The 14,821-nt window shown below is 51.5% G+C and overlaps 1 protein-coding gene across 1 annotated transcript; it reads right to left on the bottom strand.

The window, feature by feature from the left end:
• Positions 1–611: 611 nt before the first annotated feature.
• FCRL6 (Fc receptor like 6) lies at positions 612–13,771 on the bottom strand. The gene is given in 10 exon segments (XM_024750847.1): positions 612–688; positions 1,275–1,340; positions 5,085–5,210; positions 5,609–5,802; positions 5,862–5,891; positions 5,936–6,183; positions 6,185–6,246; positions 6,775–7,041; positions 8,668–8,688; positions 13,741–13,771. Coding segments are annotated over 10 exon segments (1,122 nt in total).
• Between the last annotated feature and the right edge of the window lie 1,050 nt (positions 13,772–14,821).

The raw sequence follows: 14,821 nt of genomic DNA, 5'->3' as shown, positions 1-14,821 counted from the left end.
TTCTGTTTTTCCTTTGTTGCTCCACAATGCTCAGGAAAGGGCCAAAAAAAAAAAAACAAATTCCTGCCTAGTTGGGATGGTAACAGTGGAGGTGTGGTGGAGATGATGTAGATGATGGTGATTATGGTGGACATAGCGCTGTTTGTGGTGATGGTGGTAGTGAAGGAGGAGATGATGGTGGTGGTGGTGAAGGTGGTCGTGGTCAGGGTGATGGTGGTCATGGTGATGTTGGTGGTCAGGGTGATGTTGGTGGTCATGGTGATGTTGGTGGTCAGGGTGATGTTGGTGGTCATGGTGATGTTGGTGGTCAGGGTGATGTTGGTGGTCATGGTGATGTTGGTGGTCAGGGTGATGTTGGTGGTCATGGTGATGTTGGTGGTCAGGGTGATGTTGGTGGTCATGGTGATGTTGGTGGTCAGGGTGATGGTGGTCAGGGTGATGATGGTGGTCAGGGTGATGATGGTGGTCAGGGTGATGTTGGTGGTCAGGGTGATGATGGTGGTCAGGGTGATGACAGTTGTCATGGTGATGATGGTGGTAGTGATACCTCACCCTAGGCCCCAAACTTCCCCTTTACATTAGCAAAGACGTCAAGTTTGACCCGAGATCACTCACCTTTCACTCTCCTTTGGGATCGTACGTACTACAGAGTAGATAACCCCTTCATCGTTCTCATTCTGGCAATGAACTGAAAGAAGAAACACAGGTGCAGCTTGAATAGGACCCACCTGCTCTCCCACCTCAAGACCCAGAAACACTTATGGAGGGAAGCTAATTAGGGGCTGTTATGGTGATAACTGCCAGTGGGAAGCAGTTATTAATGTGGGATATCCATCTTGGCAGGAGGTGCCTGAACCCTGCAGCAGATTCTAGCAGCTTCCTCAGCCCTGACATTGTTTAAACTAGAGGTTGGCAATCTTTTTCTGTAAAAAAGGTAGTGAATATTTTAGGTTTTGCAAATACCTGGCTCTGTAGTGTGATAGCAGCCACACATGACACAAATACTTGGTGGACCAGACTTGACCCATGGTCAAATTTGCTAACCCTTGGTCTACACCTCCCTCTTGGGGGCTGGGATCCCTTCCTGCTTCCCTCTCCCACCACCAGCTCCATGCACTGGCCCCTTAAGCTCTCCCCAGAAGCCATCTGTTTCCTTCCCCAGATGACTCTGATTCCTGAGACTCGGGCTCATGAGGCCTTCTTTCTCATGACTCCCCTTAAGAGGCCTTTCTCTGCCTTTATGGACAGACACTGGTGCTACTGCAAGTCCTTACCATTGACATACAGTAGGTGTTCCTCTCCACCTGTGGCTGGGGGCAGATTCTGGGGTGGAAGGGGCCCTAGGAGACGCAAAGGCACAATTCACTGAACGCCCTCAGAGAGCAGAGTGGACAGTGGGGACAGAGAGGCTGAGAGAAAGAATGTCAGTTACCTTTAAAAATTGTATAAAATTACCTTTAAAAATTGTATAAAAAAATTAAACTAAAAAAAAGAGAATGCCAGCAGAGGTCGCTGGAGGTCTGAGGCTGGTTTGTTAACGAGGGTTAATTCACAGGTCTGGACACGGTTAACTTTTTTTTTTTTTTGTGGTACGCGGGCCTCTCACTGTTGTGGCCTCTCCCGTTGCGGAGCACAGGCTCCGGACGCGCAGGCTTAGCGGCCATGGCTCACGGGCCCAGCCGCTCCGCGGCACGTGGGATCTTCGCGGACCGGGGCACGAACCCGCGTCCCCTGCATCGGCAGGCGGACTCCCAACCACTGCGCCACCAGGGAAGCCCTGGACACGGTTAACTTTTATAGGATGTTTCCTTTGAAAAATACCCCAGAGGGGAGGCTAGCTCCATGGGAATCACAAACTGAGAGGAAGCAGGGTCAGAAAGGATGGGTCACATCCTTGTATCGAAAGGGCTCAGACCCACCAGTCACGCTGCTTTTCAGAAGGAGGAAAAGCTAATAACTTTGACAACATACCACGTGCCAGAAACAGGGCCAGGGAATTCAAACTCAGCGTCTACTTAATAGCAAACCTCCTAACCCAGGGACAAGCACAGAGCTGGATGTCACAAAAGCCCCCCCTACCTAAATCTTCGGTTTCTGAGGTTCTTCACAACCACCTTGCAAAGGTTGATGCTGTGACTTCCGTTTTTTAGATGAGGTGACTGAGGTTGGGAGAGGTGACTTCTTCGAGGTCACACAGAAAGTGGTGGAGACAGAATCTTAATCCAGTGTGTACACTTTTTCTCCACTAGCACGCTGCCTCTGTGAAAGCAGGCGTTTCCAGAACTATAAAAATTAGCTCTTGGGATAGGAATTGGGTCACAGGTGGATGTTGGGTCACCTGGTTCATGCCTGGTGTCCAAGAAATATTCATTAGCTCTAACGGCAAGAAAGCATCAGAGTTGTAAGGTAGCACCTTTGGACATGGCTCCTCCTGTAAAACCAGGAGGGCATTTGTGGAGACTCAGGCCTCTAATGCTCATTTGTCAAGTCTGTGTTTCTGAGTCTCCATTCGTGAAGAGCTCTGTGAATTTGATGGAACTGTGTTTTATGGGAGGTGTGACAGTGGGAAATGAAATGAACACTTTTAAGCAAACAACCAGAACTTGCACACTTAGGTAACTGCTACTTCAAAGTAGACCTCCTGTATGGTCACATCCTTGTCCTAGTAATCCCATAATTGGTCAAAATGTTTTGAACATTGCCTTCAGAGATACAGTCTGTGGAATATCTTCAGTGGTGGCACATTTGTGTTTGTTGAGGAATGGATATGCTGTCTGGAAATGGTTAAGGGTCTTCTAAAGCTGGGCATGAAGAAAAAAGCTGTTGGACTGTGTTTCTTGCATGGCTATGGAATTGGGCCTGAAGGTGGTTTTCTGAGTGACATTCTAAGGAAGGTTGTGTGCCCCTGAGCTTCTGAGATGATAGGCCCACCACCAGGAGTCTTATTTTCATGAGAGACAGGTTCCTTAACAAAATGGAGCCCAGGTGCTCCCAGACTGGCAGTAGGGGTGGGGTAGAGGAGTGGGAATGGGTGTGGAGGCAAAATCGCCACATGAAGAGGGACGCTCCTTTGTTCCCTGTGAAAGGCATCTTCCTCTTGAAGATCTTTCACCAGTGACTGTTCCTCCACCATCTTGTTTGGGCCTGGGAGGGAGATGGCTGTACTGTGTTGCTTTGCCTTTAACTCTCTGACCCAGAGGTGAGTGGGCAGAAACACCCATGCTATTGAGACCAGGCTGGCTTTATGACAGGTGCAGAGATGGTAGAATTCACAGATCTTCAGTTCATGGTCCCCTACTCCAGCTGCTTCCTCATCTAACTCTGGGCCTGGCTCCATCTTTCTCCCACTGCACAGGTATACCTTAAAGCAACTCTGGCCTGCCTTCATGAAATCTAGACTCAAGACTAAAGGAAAGGAGAGATGAGAAGTTAGATGGACAAAGGCTGCTAAATTAAAAAGGGGAGAGGAAGTCGGAGCCTGGCTCAAGCCCTAACTGGGGTGCCTGGTGAGGTAGTGGGTCTAGGGCTGGGGAGAGATGCTTTCAGGTATCCTGCCTGATGGTCAGGGAAGACTACTTGGATTGCAGGACTGGGTGGTCTTCCTCAAAGAACAGTCTGGCTTAGCTCTCAGAACTCATCACAAATTCCTTAACTGAGGGAGCTGCAAACTTGAAAAAGCAAACCTAGCTGGAGGTCTATGAGAACAATTACTTTTGCCCTTGGCAAGTGGAAAATAAGAATATTGCCCCCAGGGAGGAAGAAGTAGGTTGATTTGAACTTCTGTAGGTGGATTTGAAGCCCTAGGAATAAACTGGCACCAGATAGCTTTGGCACTGGGAGCCATTCCCTTCAACATAGCCCCAGGCAAACAAGGGTTAGAATAAACTTGTAGCCACCAAAGGTGATTGCTTTGAAAGCCAACATTCATGCTTAATTATCATGACCATGACAGGAAGAAGAGGAGAGTCTGGAATTTCAAAACCAATAGGTGACCTAGAAATGCCATTTATCTGATTGTTTTCACTTATTTCTCCCTATAGAATTCTCTCCCTATAGAATTTCTCTCATCTGAATTTTAGCTAAACTTTTGGCCTCTCACTGCTGTGGCCTCTCCCGTTGCGGAGCACAGGCTCCGGACGCACAGGCTCAGCGGCCATGGCTCACAGGCCCAGCCACTCCGCGGCATGTGGGGTCTTCCCAGACCGGGGCACGAACCCGTGTCCCCTGCATCGGCAGGCGGACTCTCAACCACTGCGCCACCAGGGAAGCCCTTAGCTAAACTTTTTATGACTCTGATCAGAGGAATTACAGAATGGATAACAGGAGCAAAGGCAGTTTGGGAGCCTGCCGGGGTGATGTGCTCAGAACAGAATGAGGATGTACTGAGCACCCACTCAGTGCCAGGCTACTACATCAGGTATGAGACAGATGTCACCTCACTAACTCAGACCTTACAACATCCCAAGAGGGAGACATTTCGTGAAACTTGAAAGGAGCTGGCCCAAGGTTACTGAATTAGCAAATAGCAGTGCTGGGACCGGGCTATTCCCCAGTGCTCTCCACCACACTTCCTTCCTGATGAGTTGGCAGCCATGGACTCTCACCCAGGGCACAGAAGTGTGTATGCGTGAGCACGCACGTGCACTGGAGTTCTCACGTCTTCTTTCTCCTCCGCTAAGCAGACCGGAGCTCTGCTGACTTTAACGAGAGGACTGGAGGCCTTGGGTTTGTTCAGTATATTCACAGCCACAGACTGTCTTCCAAATGTGAAGGACGTTGATCTGCACCTCGTCTGGCTTGTAAGAAATCCTGTTTGTGCCTTTATTCATGCCCCAGTGGGCAGGAGTGTGTCTGTGCGCTCTCTGGGTGATTGGGCGTGTGAGACACTGTGTCTGTGTGTGTGAGCTCTGGAAGCTGTAAGTGTCCCTCCTGGGGCCCCTTTGTATAACGTGTGAAGAGAAGTCCCTCCTCCTCCCAATACCCAGAAGTAAGCAGTTGGTCCTGTCAGCCTCTGGCTTTCCAATGGCTGGGCTGTACCTGGCATAGGGATTCAGCAAACAAGAAAGCCAGAAAGAGTTACTGACCGGTTTTTCTCCGGGGTCTGAAATACCCTAGAAGTGCAGCAGCAATGACCACCATGCCAAGCAGGTTTGCAGGCAGCCAGGGAACCAGCCAGTTGATGCTAGTGGGGGCAGATAAGACCCAAGGACCTGGGGGGTGAGTAGGGGTGACCATGAGCATTGAGGATGAAATTAACAAATGCACCCCAGACTGGCACAGGAGAGGCAGGGTGGTTGGCATTAGTGGGAACCACCTGGCCTGAAGGAGCCTTGCCAGTGGGAATGAGGGACAGATCAAAGGATGTCAACATGGATGGGCAATTCCATGGAAGACCATGTGGCCCTCCCTCCATGGTGCCTCTCACTCTCTGTGGACTTCATTGTTTCCCTGCCAGGTTCAGTGGACAGATGCTCCAAGCGGGGTCCATGCTCAGGCAGTCATGCAGTGCCTACTCTGTACCCAGCATGGCGCGAGGAACACAGAGGAGTGAGATCTGACCCTGGCCAGCTTGCTGGGGCTCACAGCCCAGTTGGGGGACAAGACCTACCATCCACGGAGAGTGTCTCAGCCTTGCTTGTCTCTTTGGAGACACTGTTCTCAGCCTCGCAGGTGTAGTCCCCAGCATCCTGCTCTGACATCACCGGGAAGAGGAAGGAGATGGCTCCACCATGGGGAGCCACGTGGTTCCGCAGGGTGTCCCCATTGAGGTAGAATGAGGATCGGAGGGGAGGAGCTCCACAACTCGGCTGGGGGGTCTCAAGGTGAGCAGAGGACGGGACACAGGCACCGGGGAAGCACACAGTTTGGAAGGGTCAGCGGGACCCCCCAGGCTCCTCCCTTAGGGACCCCTCCCCACATTCCCAGGGGGCCCCACTGCCCAGGCCCCTGGGGAGGGTCTCCCTGTCCTCCCCTCACCCTGACCTCCAGCTGGGGACTCTGTTTCTGGACCCAGCCACCCTCAAGGGCCGCCTTGCACCAGTAAAGCCCGGAGTCTCCCTCCTCGGCTGCTGGGATGCAGAGTTCTGGGTGGAGGCTCCTGTCCTGCAGGGTGTGGCCCTCCTTGTGCAAGGAGAAGAGGAGCTGCCAGGCTGACCTCTGGCTCCCCTCACAGGGGAGTGGGCTCCAGGCTCCCACCACGGAGCTCACGAGAGGGGTGGGCTCTCAGCACAGGAGGCAGGAACAGCTCTGGGATGAGGCAGCCCGCAGCTCAGGAGGGGTGTCCTGGACAGCGAGGCCCCTGGAGTCTGAGGTGAGGTCTGAGCTTCGGCACATCCCAGGCCCTGCCCTGTGCCTGTGGGAAGTGCTGTCACTGTCTCCCAGCACCTGGCTTCTCATCTCACACACCAGCTCTGAACCGACTCCCACAGCCCTGAGCCCCTCTGGGGTCCCAGGAGGCCAGAGACAGAAGGGCCTTAAAGGTCACCTAGTGCCCAGAGGAAAAGGGTCTGGCTCAGGGTCTCAAGGGGGGAGCATCAGGGCTGGTTCTTCCCTTTCCCCACAGGGCATCTTCCCCCCCTTCCCTGGCTCCAGACATGCCCCATGGCGGGGCAGGGCATGTGGACAGCATCCTGGACATCTCAGGACCCTGCAGATTGGCCCAGCATCAGGGGAGGCCAGAGAGAGGGGCGCTGCCCAGAGCGCTGCTGACCTGTAAGACCAGATCCCTGAGCAGCACCCTTCCCGCTCCCCCCAGTCCCCCAAGTTGTGACTCACCTTGGACTTGAACCATGACAGTCCTTGAGGTTTGTCTGCCCACATATTGCATGTATGTCACCTGTCCAGTGCAGCTGTACCGGCCACTGCTGTTCACTGTTGCTGTTCCCGTGGACAGAGGCTGGTTGTCCTTAGAGAGATGGAGGAATTTTCCATCCCTGTAGAATTTCACCTGGGACAGTGCTGCGTTCCTCCTTCCCCAGCATCGCAGAGTCAGGATATCCCCTTCAAACACGGGGTCTGGCTGCACTTGGAGGCTCAGCCAGGCTGTGAGACATGGGAACAGGGTCACCCTGGAGCTGCAGGTCCCTCAGTCCATTTTCTCCCTCTGTCCCCCAGCCTAATGCCTCCCGCAGCCCTCCCCCGCAACCCTCCCTGGGATGGAGGCTCCTGGTCAGCTCCTTCACAGCTGTCACTGTCTCCCAGGCCTTCATGCCAGACCACGGCAGGGCTTCTGCTTTCCTGCACCCCTCCTTCCTCTCTCCTTCCTCTGCCCTTCTCCTCTATTCCCCCCTCCCCTCCCCTCCTCTCCCTGTGCCTTCTCTCTGGCCTCTTTCCCTCCTACCCTCCTTGTCTCCTTTTTTTGTGACCAGAGATCTAACCCGTGCCCCCTGCAGTGGAAGCGCGGAGCCTTAACCGCTGGACCTCTAGGGAAGTCCCCCTCCTTGTCTCCTTTCATACTGCATTTTCCTCCGCCACATGAGTGGCCACCTCAAGCCTGAGTCAAGTTGGATTCCTTCCGTCTATTGTTCTGCTTCATTCCTCCTTATTAGATTCTCACTCCCCTAGATTGGTTTCTTTTCCTCTGGTGACTCCAGTACAGCTCTTTCTTCAGCGTCCACCTCTAATGGTAGCTGCACCCCTGTCCACCAGAGAGGAGCTGGAGGGGTGGGTGTTGGATGTGCCACGGCCTGGGCTCGCTCCCTCCTGCTTCCCTCATCAGGCTTCCCCAGGCCCAGCCTCCAACGGCACTCCCAGCGGTGAGGTTCATTTCCACCACAGTCATGGTGAAGGATCTGTCATTTCTGTCCTCATTTCTAAAATGCATTTTATGTCCTGACATGGACGAGAGAAGAGCTCCTGGGGACCCAGCATCACCTGCAGGGCAATCCCAGGCTGGCCTGGCCCCAGGACATACTCCTTTGATCCCAGACAGCCTCAGAAGCCTGGGAGTAGTGATGAGTAATCAGATAGGGAGCCCTGAGGAGAGTCCCAGAACATCCTGCCTTTGCCTGGACCCGCCTGGATCCCTAGAACCCATTCCCCTCCCCCTAGACTAGGTAACGATGCTCACAGCACAGCTGAATAATGGGTCTTGCTTCCTTGGCTACTCTTTCTAGCATCACTGACTACTGGTTTAGATTTCCCTCCCTGGCGTACACAGAACGTGTCCTTGGAGGTCAAAATGTTTCTAGGCCAGAGTTTTCACCTACTTGACAGAGGCTCCATGGAGTTCAGTGGGACAGGATGGGCGGGAGGGCAAAGGTAGCCAAGAGAGAAAGAAGGAAGATCCACAGAGAAAGATGCCTGCTTCTTTGAACATTAGAGGGATGGAAGGGAGTCCAGAGCCTTGATGAATGGAGGTTACAGGAGCTCCAGAGCCACACTGAGAGGAAGAGATTGAAGCCATTGTTACTTGTAAGGGAGCCAGATAGTGGCCTAGAGCCATTCTTCTGGGACTTGAGTCACCCTATAACTATTCTCAGCCTGAGAGACTGGAGTGCTGGGTGTCTCCTCTTCCTGGGCATTACTGGAGACTCCTGAGGAAGAAGCCTAGGCAGGTGCTGCTCTGAAGATGTTTCTGGGGGACCCAATGGCCCTGACTTTTCCCTGTCCATTAAGTTTTGGCCCAGAGACACACTTGGAAATGAAAGAGACATAGACAAGACTCACCAGTTTTCCCTACACAGGGAACTGCAAGAGAACAAAGTGATAGAATTCGATTAAGTAGCAGAAAAAGCTTTCTGACAAGGAGGACTGTCACCTTATAAATGGGCGCTAACATCCATTCAACCAGTCAACCACCCAGCCCCCTAAGCACCTGTCTAAGTCGCCCAACTGCTTAGTCACCCAGCCACTCAACACCCAGCCACCCAACTATCTAACCACTTAACCACCCAGTCACCCAGACATCCAGCCACCCCGCCACTCAGCCACTCAACTTTTACGGTGGACCTGCTGCCTAGAATCCTTTACCCTATCTCAGTTCAAATGCCACCTCCTTAAACAGGTCTTGCTGGGGGCCCCCAGTCAAAAGAATTCTCTTCCATCACTATCACAATACCCTATTGTATTATCATCAGCACTTATCACTGTTTGAAATTATCTTATCATTAAATTGCCTACTTGTTATCACCTGTCTCCCTCTGTCAAGAATGTAAGCCCCATGAGAGCACGTACTCTGCCTGTCTTGTTCACTGCCGTGTTACTTATGCCTAGTGCCTGTGCCTGGATCATGGTCTGTGTTTAATAAGCATATACTGAATAGATGCATGAATGCTTTCCTTTGTGCCCACTCATGCGGGGCAGGGAACAAAAATAGAAAACAGGGCTTCCCTGGTGGTGCAGTGGTTGAGAGTCCGCCTGCCGATGCAGGGGACGCGGGTTCGTGCCCCAGTCCGGGAAGATCCCACATGCCGCGGAGCGGCTGGGCCCGTGAGCCATGGCCGCTGAGCCTGCGCGTCCGGAGCCTGTGCTCCGCAACGGGAGAGGCCACAACAGTGAGAGGCCCACGTACTGCAAAAAGAAAACAAAAACAAAAAATAGAAAACATAGGACTAGATTCTTACGCTAATGTGCTGAGGGTCCAATTTACACCTACAGAAGAACTCAGACAGCAAAGGCAGGACCTGATTCCTGTGGTCCATCTGTCCACAGAGCTCTGGGGAATAGCGTATGGGAGTGATCAGAGGAAAGAGGTGAGATTTCCCTGGAGGAAATCATTAAAAGGTCGTGGGACATGGACGGGCAGCTCGGACGGATAAGAGAAGTATCAACGGGCCAGCACATCACACACCGTGTTGCACCTTGTATGCATTGCACTAATGCCTCTAGAGGACCCAATGTTTGAGGAGAACAGGTGGCCAGGAAAGAGAGGCCAAACCACAAAATGATGACAGATGAAGTGAGGCAGGTGTGATCAGTCCAAGGGTTGGAGGACCCTAAACTGAGGGGCACAGTTGGATATAAAGCAGTGGAGCGTATTCTGGGCTTTGGGGCAAGGGGTGAAATGACGAATGGTGTAGGGCTGAGTGCAGTCAGTCCAGCCTGTTCCCAGGCATTTACCTGTGCCCTTCATTGTTGGGTGCTGTGCAGAACCCTGAGAAATGCAAGAATGGCCTTGGAGGGGGTGGGTGAAGACCCCCTCAGCAGATGTTTGGGATGTTCATTCACAGGCTGTCATCCTTGCAGTCCACGTGACCTGGGACACATTCTCTACATACTCAGGTTAGCTCACCTGCAGGTTCTCAGTGTGCAGAATCTCTTTCTTACCATCCCTCCATCCCTTCATGTCTAAACACATCTTCTTTGAGCTTGGTGTAGTGGAGAGCATGCAGGCTTTGGAACCAGATGACCTGGACTAGACTCATGAATCCATCTCTTTCTATGTGACCTTGGACAAGTTGTTTAAAGTTCAAGAGCCTCCAGTTCCTGGTTCTGTCTGTATAACAGAAAAGATAATAGTCATTTTTCCCTTACAGAGTAGTTACATAGATTGTATCAACCCTCTGCCTGGGAAGGTGGTTACTACATTGACTGAAAGCAGAAAGAAGGCCTGACCTCAGAGTGACTAAGTAAGACCTTGCTGGGTAGTGATGCCTCCCCTTCCTTTCTCTTCTCCCCTGGAAAACGATTTTGCAGCTACAAAGCGAGGAACAGACAGGGTTGAGGGGACTGACGCCTATAACAAGAGAGAAGGCATCCAGGGAGCATAGGCACTTCAAATGAGCTCGTGTCCCCAGATCCTGATGACTTGCTGTCCAGGGCACTGCAAGACCTTGGGGCTGTGACTGCAGGACCAATGTGTATAATCAAGACAGCCGCCAACTGGGGACAGAGTGGGCAACACCTCCCTACAGCAGTTCCTATAAAGAAGACCGGAGGGCCTCAGTGAACTGCAGGCTGAAGATGAGGTGACAGCGTGATGAGATAGCTGAGAGCTATTGTCACGCTAAGTCGCACAACAGAGTCCCGAATGATGCAGGGAGCAGCCCCACTGAACTCAGTACTCAGGCCACTATGGGAGGGATGAGAAAGTCCAGCTCCTGGCCCACTGACAAAGCCCTCAAGATCAAGCAGACTAGGACAATGAACAGAGTCTAGAAAGCATTTCCTATTAGAGGGATTGGGAGACATTTATCTGAGAAAGACGGGAGAGAGTACACAGGGATACACAGTGGCCTTCAAATACTTGATGGCTAAGCTTAAAAGAAGGGAGAGACTTGTTACTTCATAGGGCAGAAGTGGAACCAATTCACGGAAGTTAGATCAGAGAGGCAGGTTTCAGTTCAACATGAGGAACTATGTCACGGTCGAGTTCTACCACATGGGGAACATGTTGCTTTGCCAAGCTGTGGCTGCCATGCAGCTGGGAGGGTCGTGTGTCACAGACGCTGTGTTTGCACATGGGGGGTGGGTTCCAGTATTGAGAGTGAAACTGGCTAATGCCCAGCTCAGAGGAAGATCTAGGTTCATCTCCTAAACTTTAAAAACATCTTTAACGTACAGCCATGTACCAGCATGTTCAATGTCAGGGCTTCTAGCCTCTTGAATCCCTGATAACCAATACTAATAATAGGCACCATTTATTGTGTGACCATGTCCTGCCAGACACTTTAAATGAATTTTATTTTCTAGTTTTACCTGATTAGAATCCAACTATACCCAGACTAGAGGTAGTGAGGTAGAATGGAGAAAGCATGGGGTTTGACATCATATGAACTTGGGTTTGCATTGTTACCAGGGTAATTTTGCTTCCACTGCGCCACCAGGGAAGCCCTAGCAGTGTAATTCTTAAACATTTTTGAACCTCAGCTTCCTCAACTGTTTAATAGAGATAAAAAAAAACCCTGCCCTATAACGTCCTGAAGGTTAGATGAGATAATGTATGTACTACAAAGCAGGTATTCAGTGTTTTGTTTTCTCTGTCTCTCTGTCCACATCTGAGAGGAAATAGCAGCTCTACCTTTATGGTAACTCCATTCCTACACATTTAGCCATTCTCTCTGAATCTTAGGCTGGCTTTCTGGGGTCCTGAGCATCAGGTGTGACTCAGTTCTGCCTGGGTTCCCCATACTCTGTCCACTAGTCAGCCAGTCACTGACTCTCCCTCCTTCTTCCTTTGCTCTCTCCCATCCAGATCCTGGGGTACACGCTGGGAAGCTCTTAGACTTTATCTAGTCAAGTCCAAGGGCTGTTCCTTTCACAAGGAAGTGATTTGCCCTTGGCAACCTCTCCTCTGGGGTGTATCCGGGCACGAGGCCATCCTGTCCCTGCACTAACGTGAGCACTGACCTTCTCAGTTGTCCAAACAGCCACTCATAGAACACACAGGGCAACACGGTGATGTCGGGGAAGGAAGAGCCCTGAGTGAAACAGGTGTTTTCTTCCCAGGGGATAAACGCCCACAAACTCTGTCTAGGAAGCAAGTGTATTTAGGAATGGTTTTGCTTTTTTGGTTCAATGAAAACAAACAAATTTCTGGGACCAAGTTTAAAACAAAATGTGAGTCAACTCAGAAACCGTAAAGCACTATGTGCCCAGACTTGTTTCGTTTAAGTGTAGCAGGGGGACAGTAGATGAGCCTGAGCCGAGCCTGAGCCGAGCCTGAGCCGAGCCTGAGCTGAGCCTGGGCCGAGCCTGGGGGAGCCTGAGCCGAGCGTGAGCCGAGCGTGAGCCGAGCGTGAGCCGAGCCTGGGCCGAGCCTGGGCCGAGCCTGAGCCGAGCCTGGGCCGAGCCTGGGCCGAGCCTGAGCCGAGCCTGGGCCGAGCCTGGGGGAGCCGAGTAACTCACCCCAGAACAATCCTCTGCCTGGAGACCAGTCCCTGCAGTCACTGGCAGGGGTGACTTGCCCCGGGGTGCTCAGAGCGAGGACAGTGGTATAGATTCAGAAGAATGGAATTGAACCTTCATATCGGTCCCCATGGACCAGTCAGACCCAAATCAGCACACCCCCGCCACCCTCCACAATAGAGAGAGGGTGTAGGCAGAAGAAGAACGGTCGGTTTGAAGGGGGCTTTGGACACTTAGAGCATAAACCTCTTGACCAGGTGTGAAGCCCAGTCATTGGTGACTGGTTCTAAGAAAAAGCTGAGACTTTGGGGCATCCCTGGTGGCGCAGTGTTTGCGAGTCTGCCTGCCGATGCAGGGGACGTGGGTTCGTGCCCCGGTCGAGGAAGATCCTACATGCCGTGGAGTGCCTGGGCCCGTGAGCCATGGCTGCTGAGCCTGCGCGCCCGGAGCCAAAAAAAGCTGAGGCCTTATAAAAACATATCTCCTTATAAAACCCCATGTTTTGCTCCTGTTGCTGACAGAAATGCAAGGAACTGCTTTTTTCCCATTTCCCCGATCTCTTCTCTTACATTCTGGCAGCCTCCTTCCCTTCTATAATATCGTTTTCTTTTCAAGATAGCCCTGATGGATATTTTAACACGATTTCACAGGGTAAAAGTGTCATTGGGTCTCAACATGTGATTTTCTGCCTCCCTAAATTAGCTCTGATACATCGAAGGGCTGCCCTTCCAGGAGCCAGGAAAATGGGATAGGAAACACCAGGACTCCCCCACGTCTCCATGCCCATCACTCTCATCCCCATCACTCTCAAGCACGCCCATGTGCACGCACTTGTCTCAACCTCCAGCCATAAACCCACTTGAACTAGGAAAGGTGAAATAAGGAACTTCGCGTCTTAGGAACGACTCACAGTCTTTGGTGCCCAGAAGAGGACGCTGGCGCTTGGTGACTTACCGAAGGGCAGCGCAACTGTCCAGAGCAGCATGGGGCCTGGCCTGGCGTGGAGGAGGGAACCCGGGGCAGACTGAAGGCCAGGGTGAGACTGGGAGGGACAGCATCTAGGCCACAGGCACGGGGGTGGGTGGGTGGCCCCCTCTGACATGGGTGTTCTTAGTGCTTGATAATCTAAATACGGGAAGTGGGGAAGAAATTTTAAAAGCTCAAATTGGTATTTCTTCTTTGGTAGAAGGAGTGTTACACCAATGAATTTTCTTGACCGTAAAGCATAAGGGAGTCAGGTAAGCGACAAGCAAGCACTTTTGGATGCTCTCTCTGTGGTTTGAAAAAGCTTATGCTAGGAACTAGGGTGGGACAGGGCTGTGGAAAGACCCAGACACTGCCAGAATTTGCTTGGCCTCAGCATCACTTAGTCTGGAAGGTAGCACAGCTCTAGAAACACTAAGATCATCCACTCCCCACCCCGAGTGACCTCTAGTTCTCCAAGGTACCCTCTTCTTCAAGGAGAAATGTGTCTGGAGACTGCAATGAGGCAGAGAAGTGGAATCGTGAAAAGAGTTTACAGGGCTGTGAGCTCAGGAGAGAATCAGGGATTGATGAGTTTGGGGTAGAATGGGGCTGGAGGTTCTGAATCTGAGGCTTTAAGACTGTCAGGTTATTATTTTGAGAAGAACCATTCATTAAAAGACACCATTAGGAGAGTGAACAGGCAACCCACAGGGTGGCAAGGTATTTTCAATACATATGGCTGACAAAGGACTCGTACCCAGAATATAAGAATTTCTACAAGTCAGTTAGAAAAAGACAGACCACCCACTAGAAAAATGGGCAATATTTTGGATAGGTACTTTACAAAAGCAGATATCCAAGCGCTTGGATAAGGAACTTGATAAGGAACAGGATAAGGAACTTGACTTCATAAATCACCGTGGAAACGCAAACTTAAACTGCAGTGAGATACCACCACAGCCCCCATAAGAATGGTCAAAACTATAGACAACCAAGTGCTGGTGAGGATGTGAAGCAACTAGAACTCACGTACACTTCCACAGGAAACATAAATTGGTACAACCACTTT

The sequence above is a fragment of the Neophocaena asiaeorientalis genome, unplaced genomic scaffold, assembly GCF_003031525.2.
Source record: "Neophocaena asiaeorientalis asiaeorientalis breed wild unplaced genomic scaffold, Neophocaena_asiaeorientalis_V1.1 scaffold315, whole genome shotgun sequence".
Classification (NCBI taxonomy): domain Eukaryota; kingdom Metazoa; phylum Chordata; class Mammalia; order Artiodactyla; family Phocoenidae; genus Neophocaena; species Neophocaena asiaeorientalis.
This window is presented reverse-complemented; position numbering and strand designations above follow the sequence as displayed.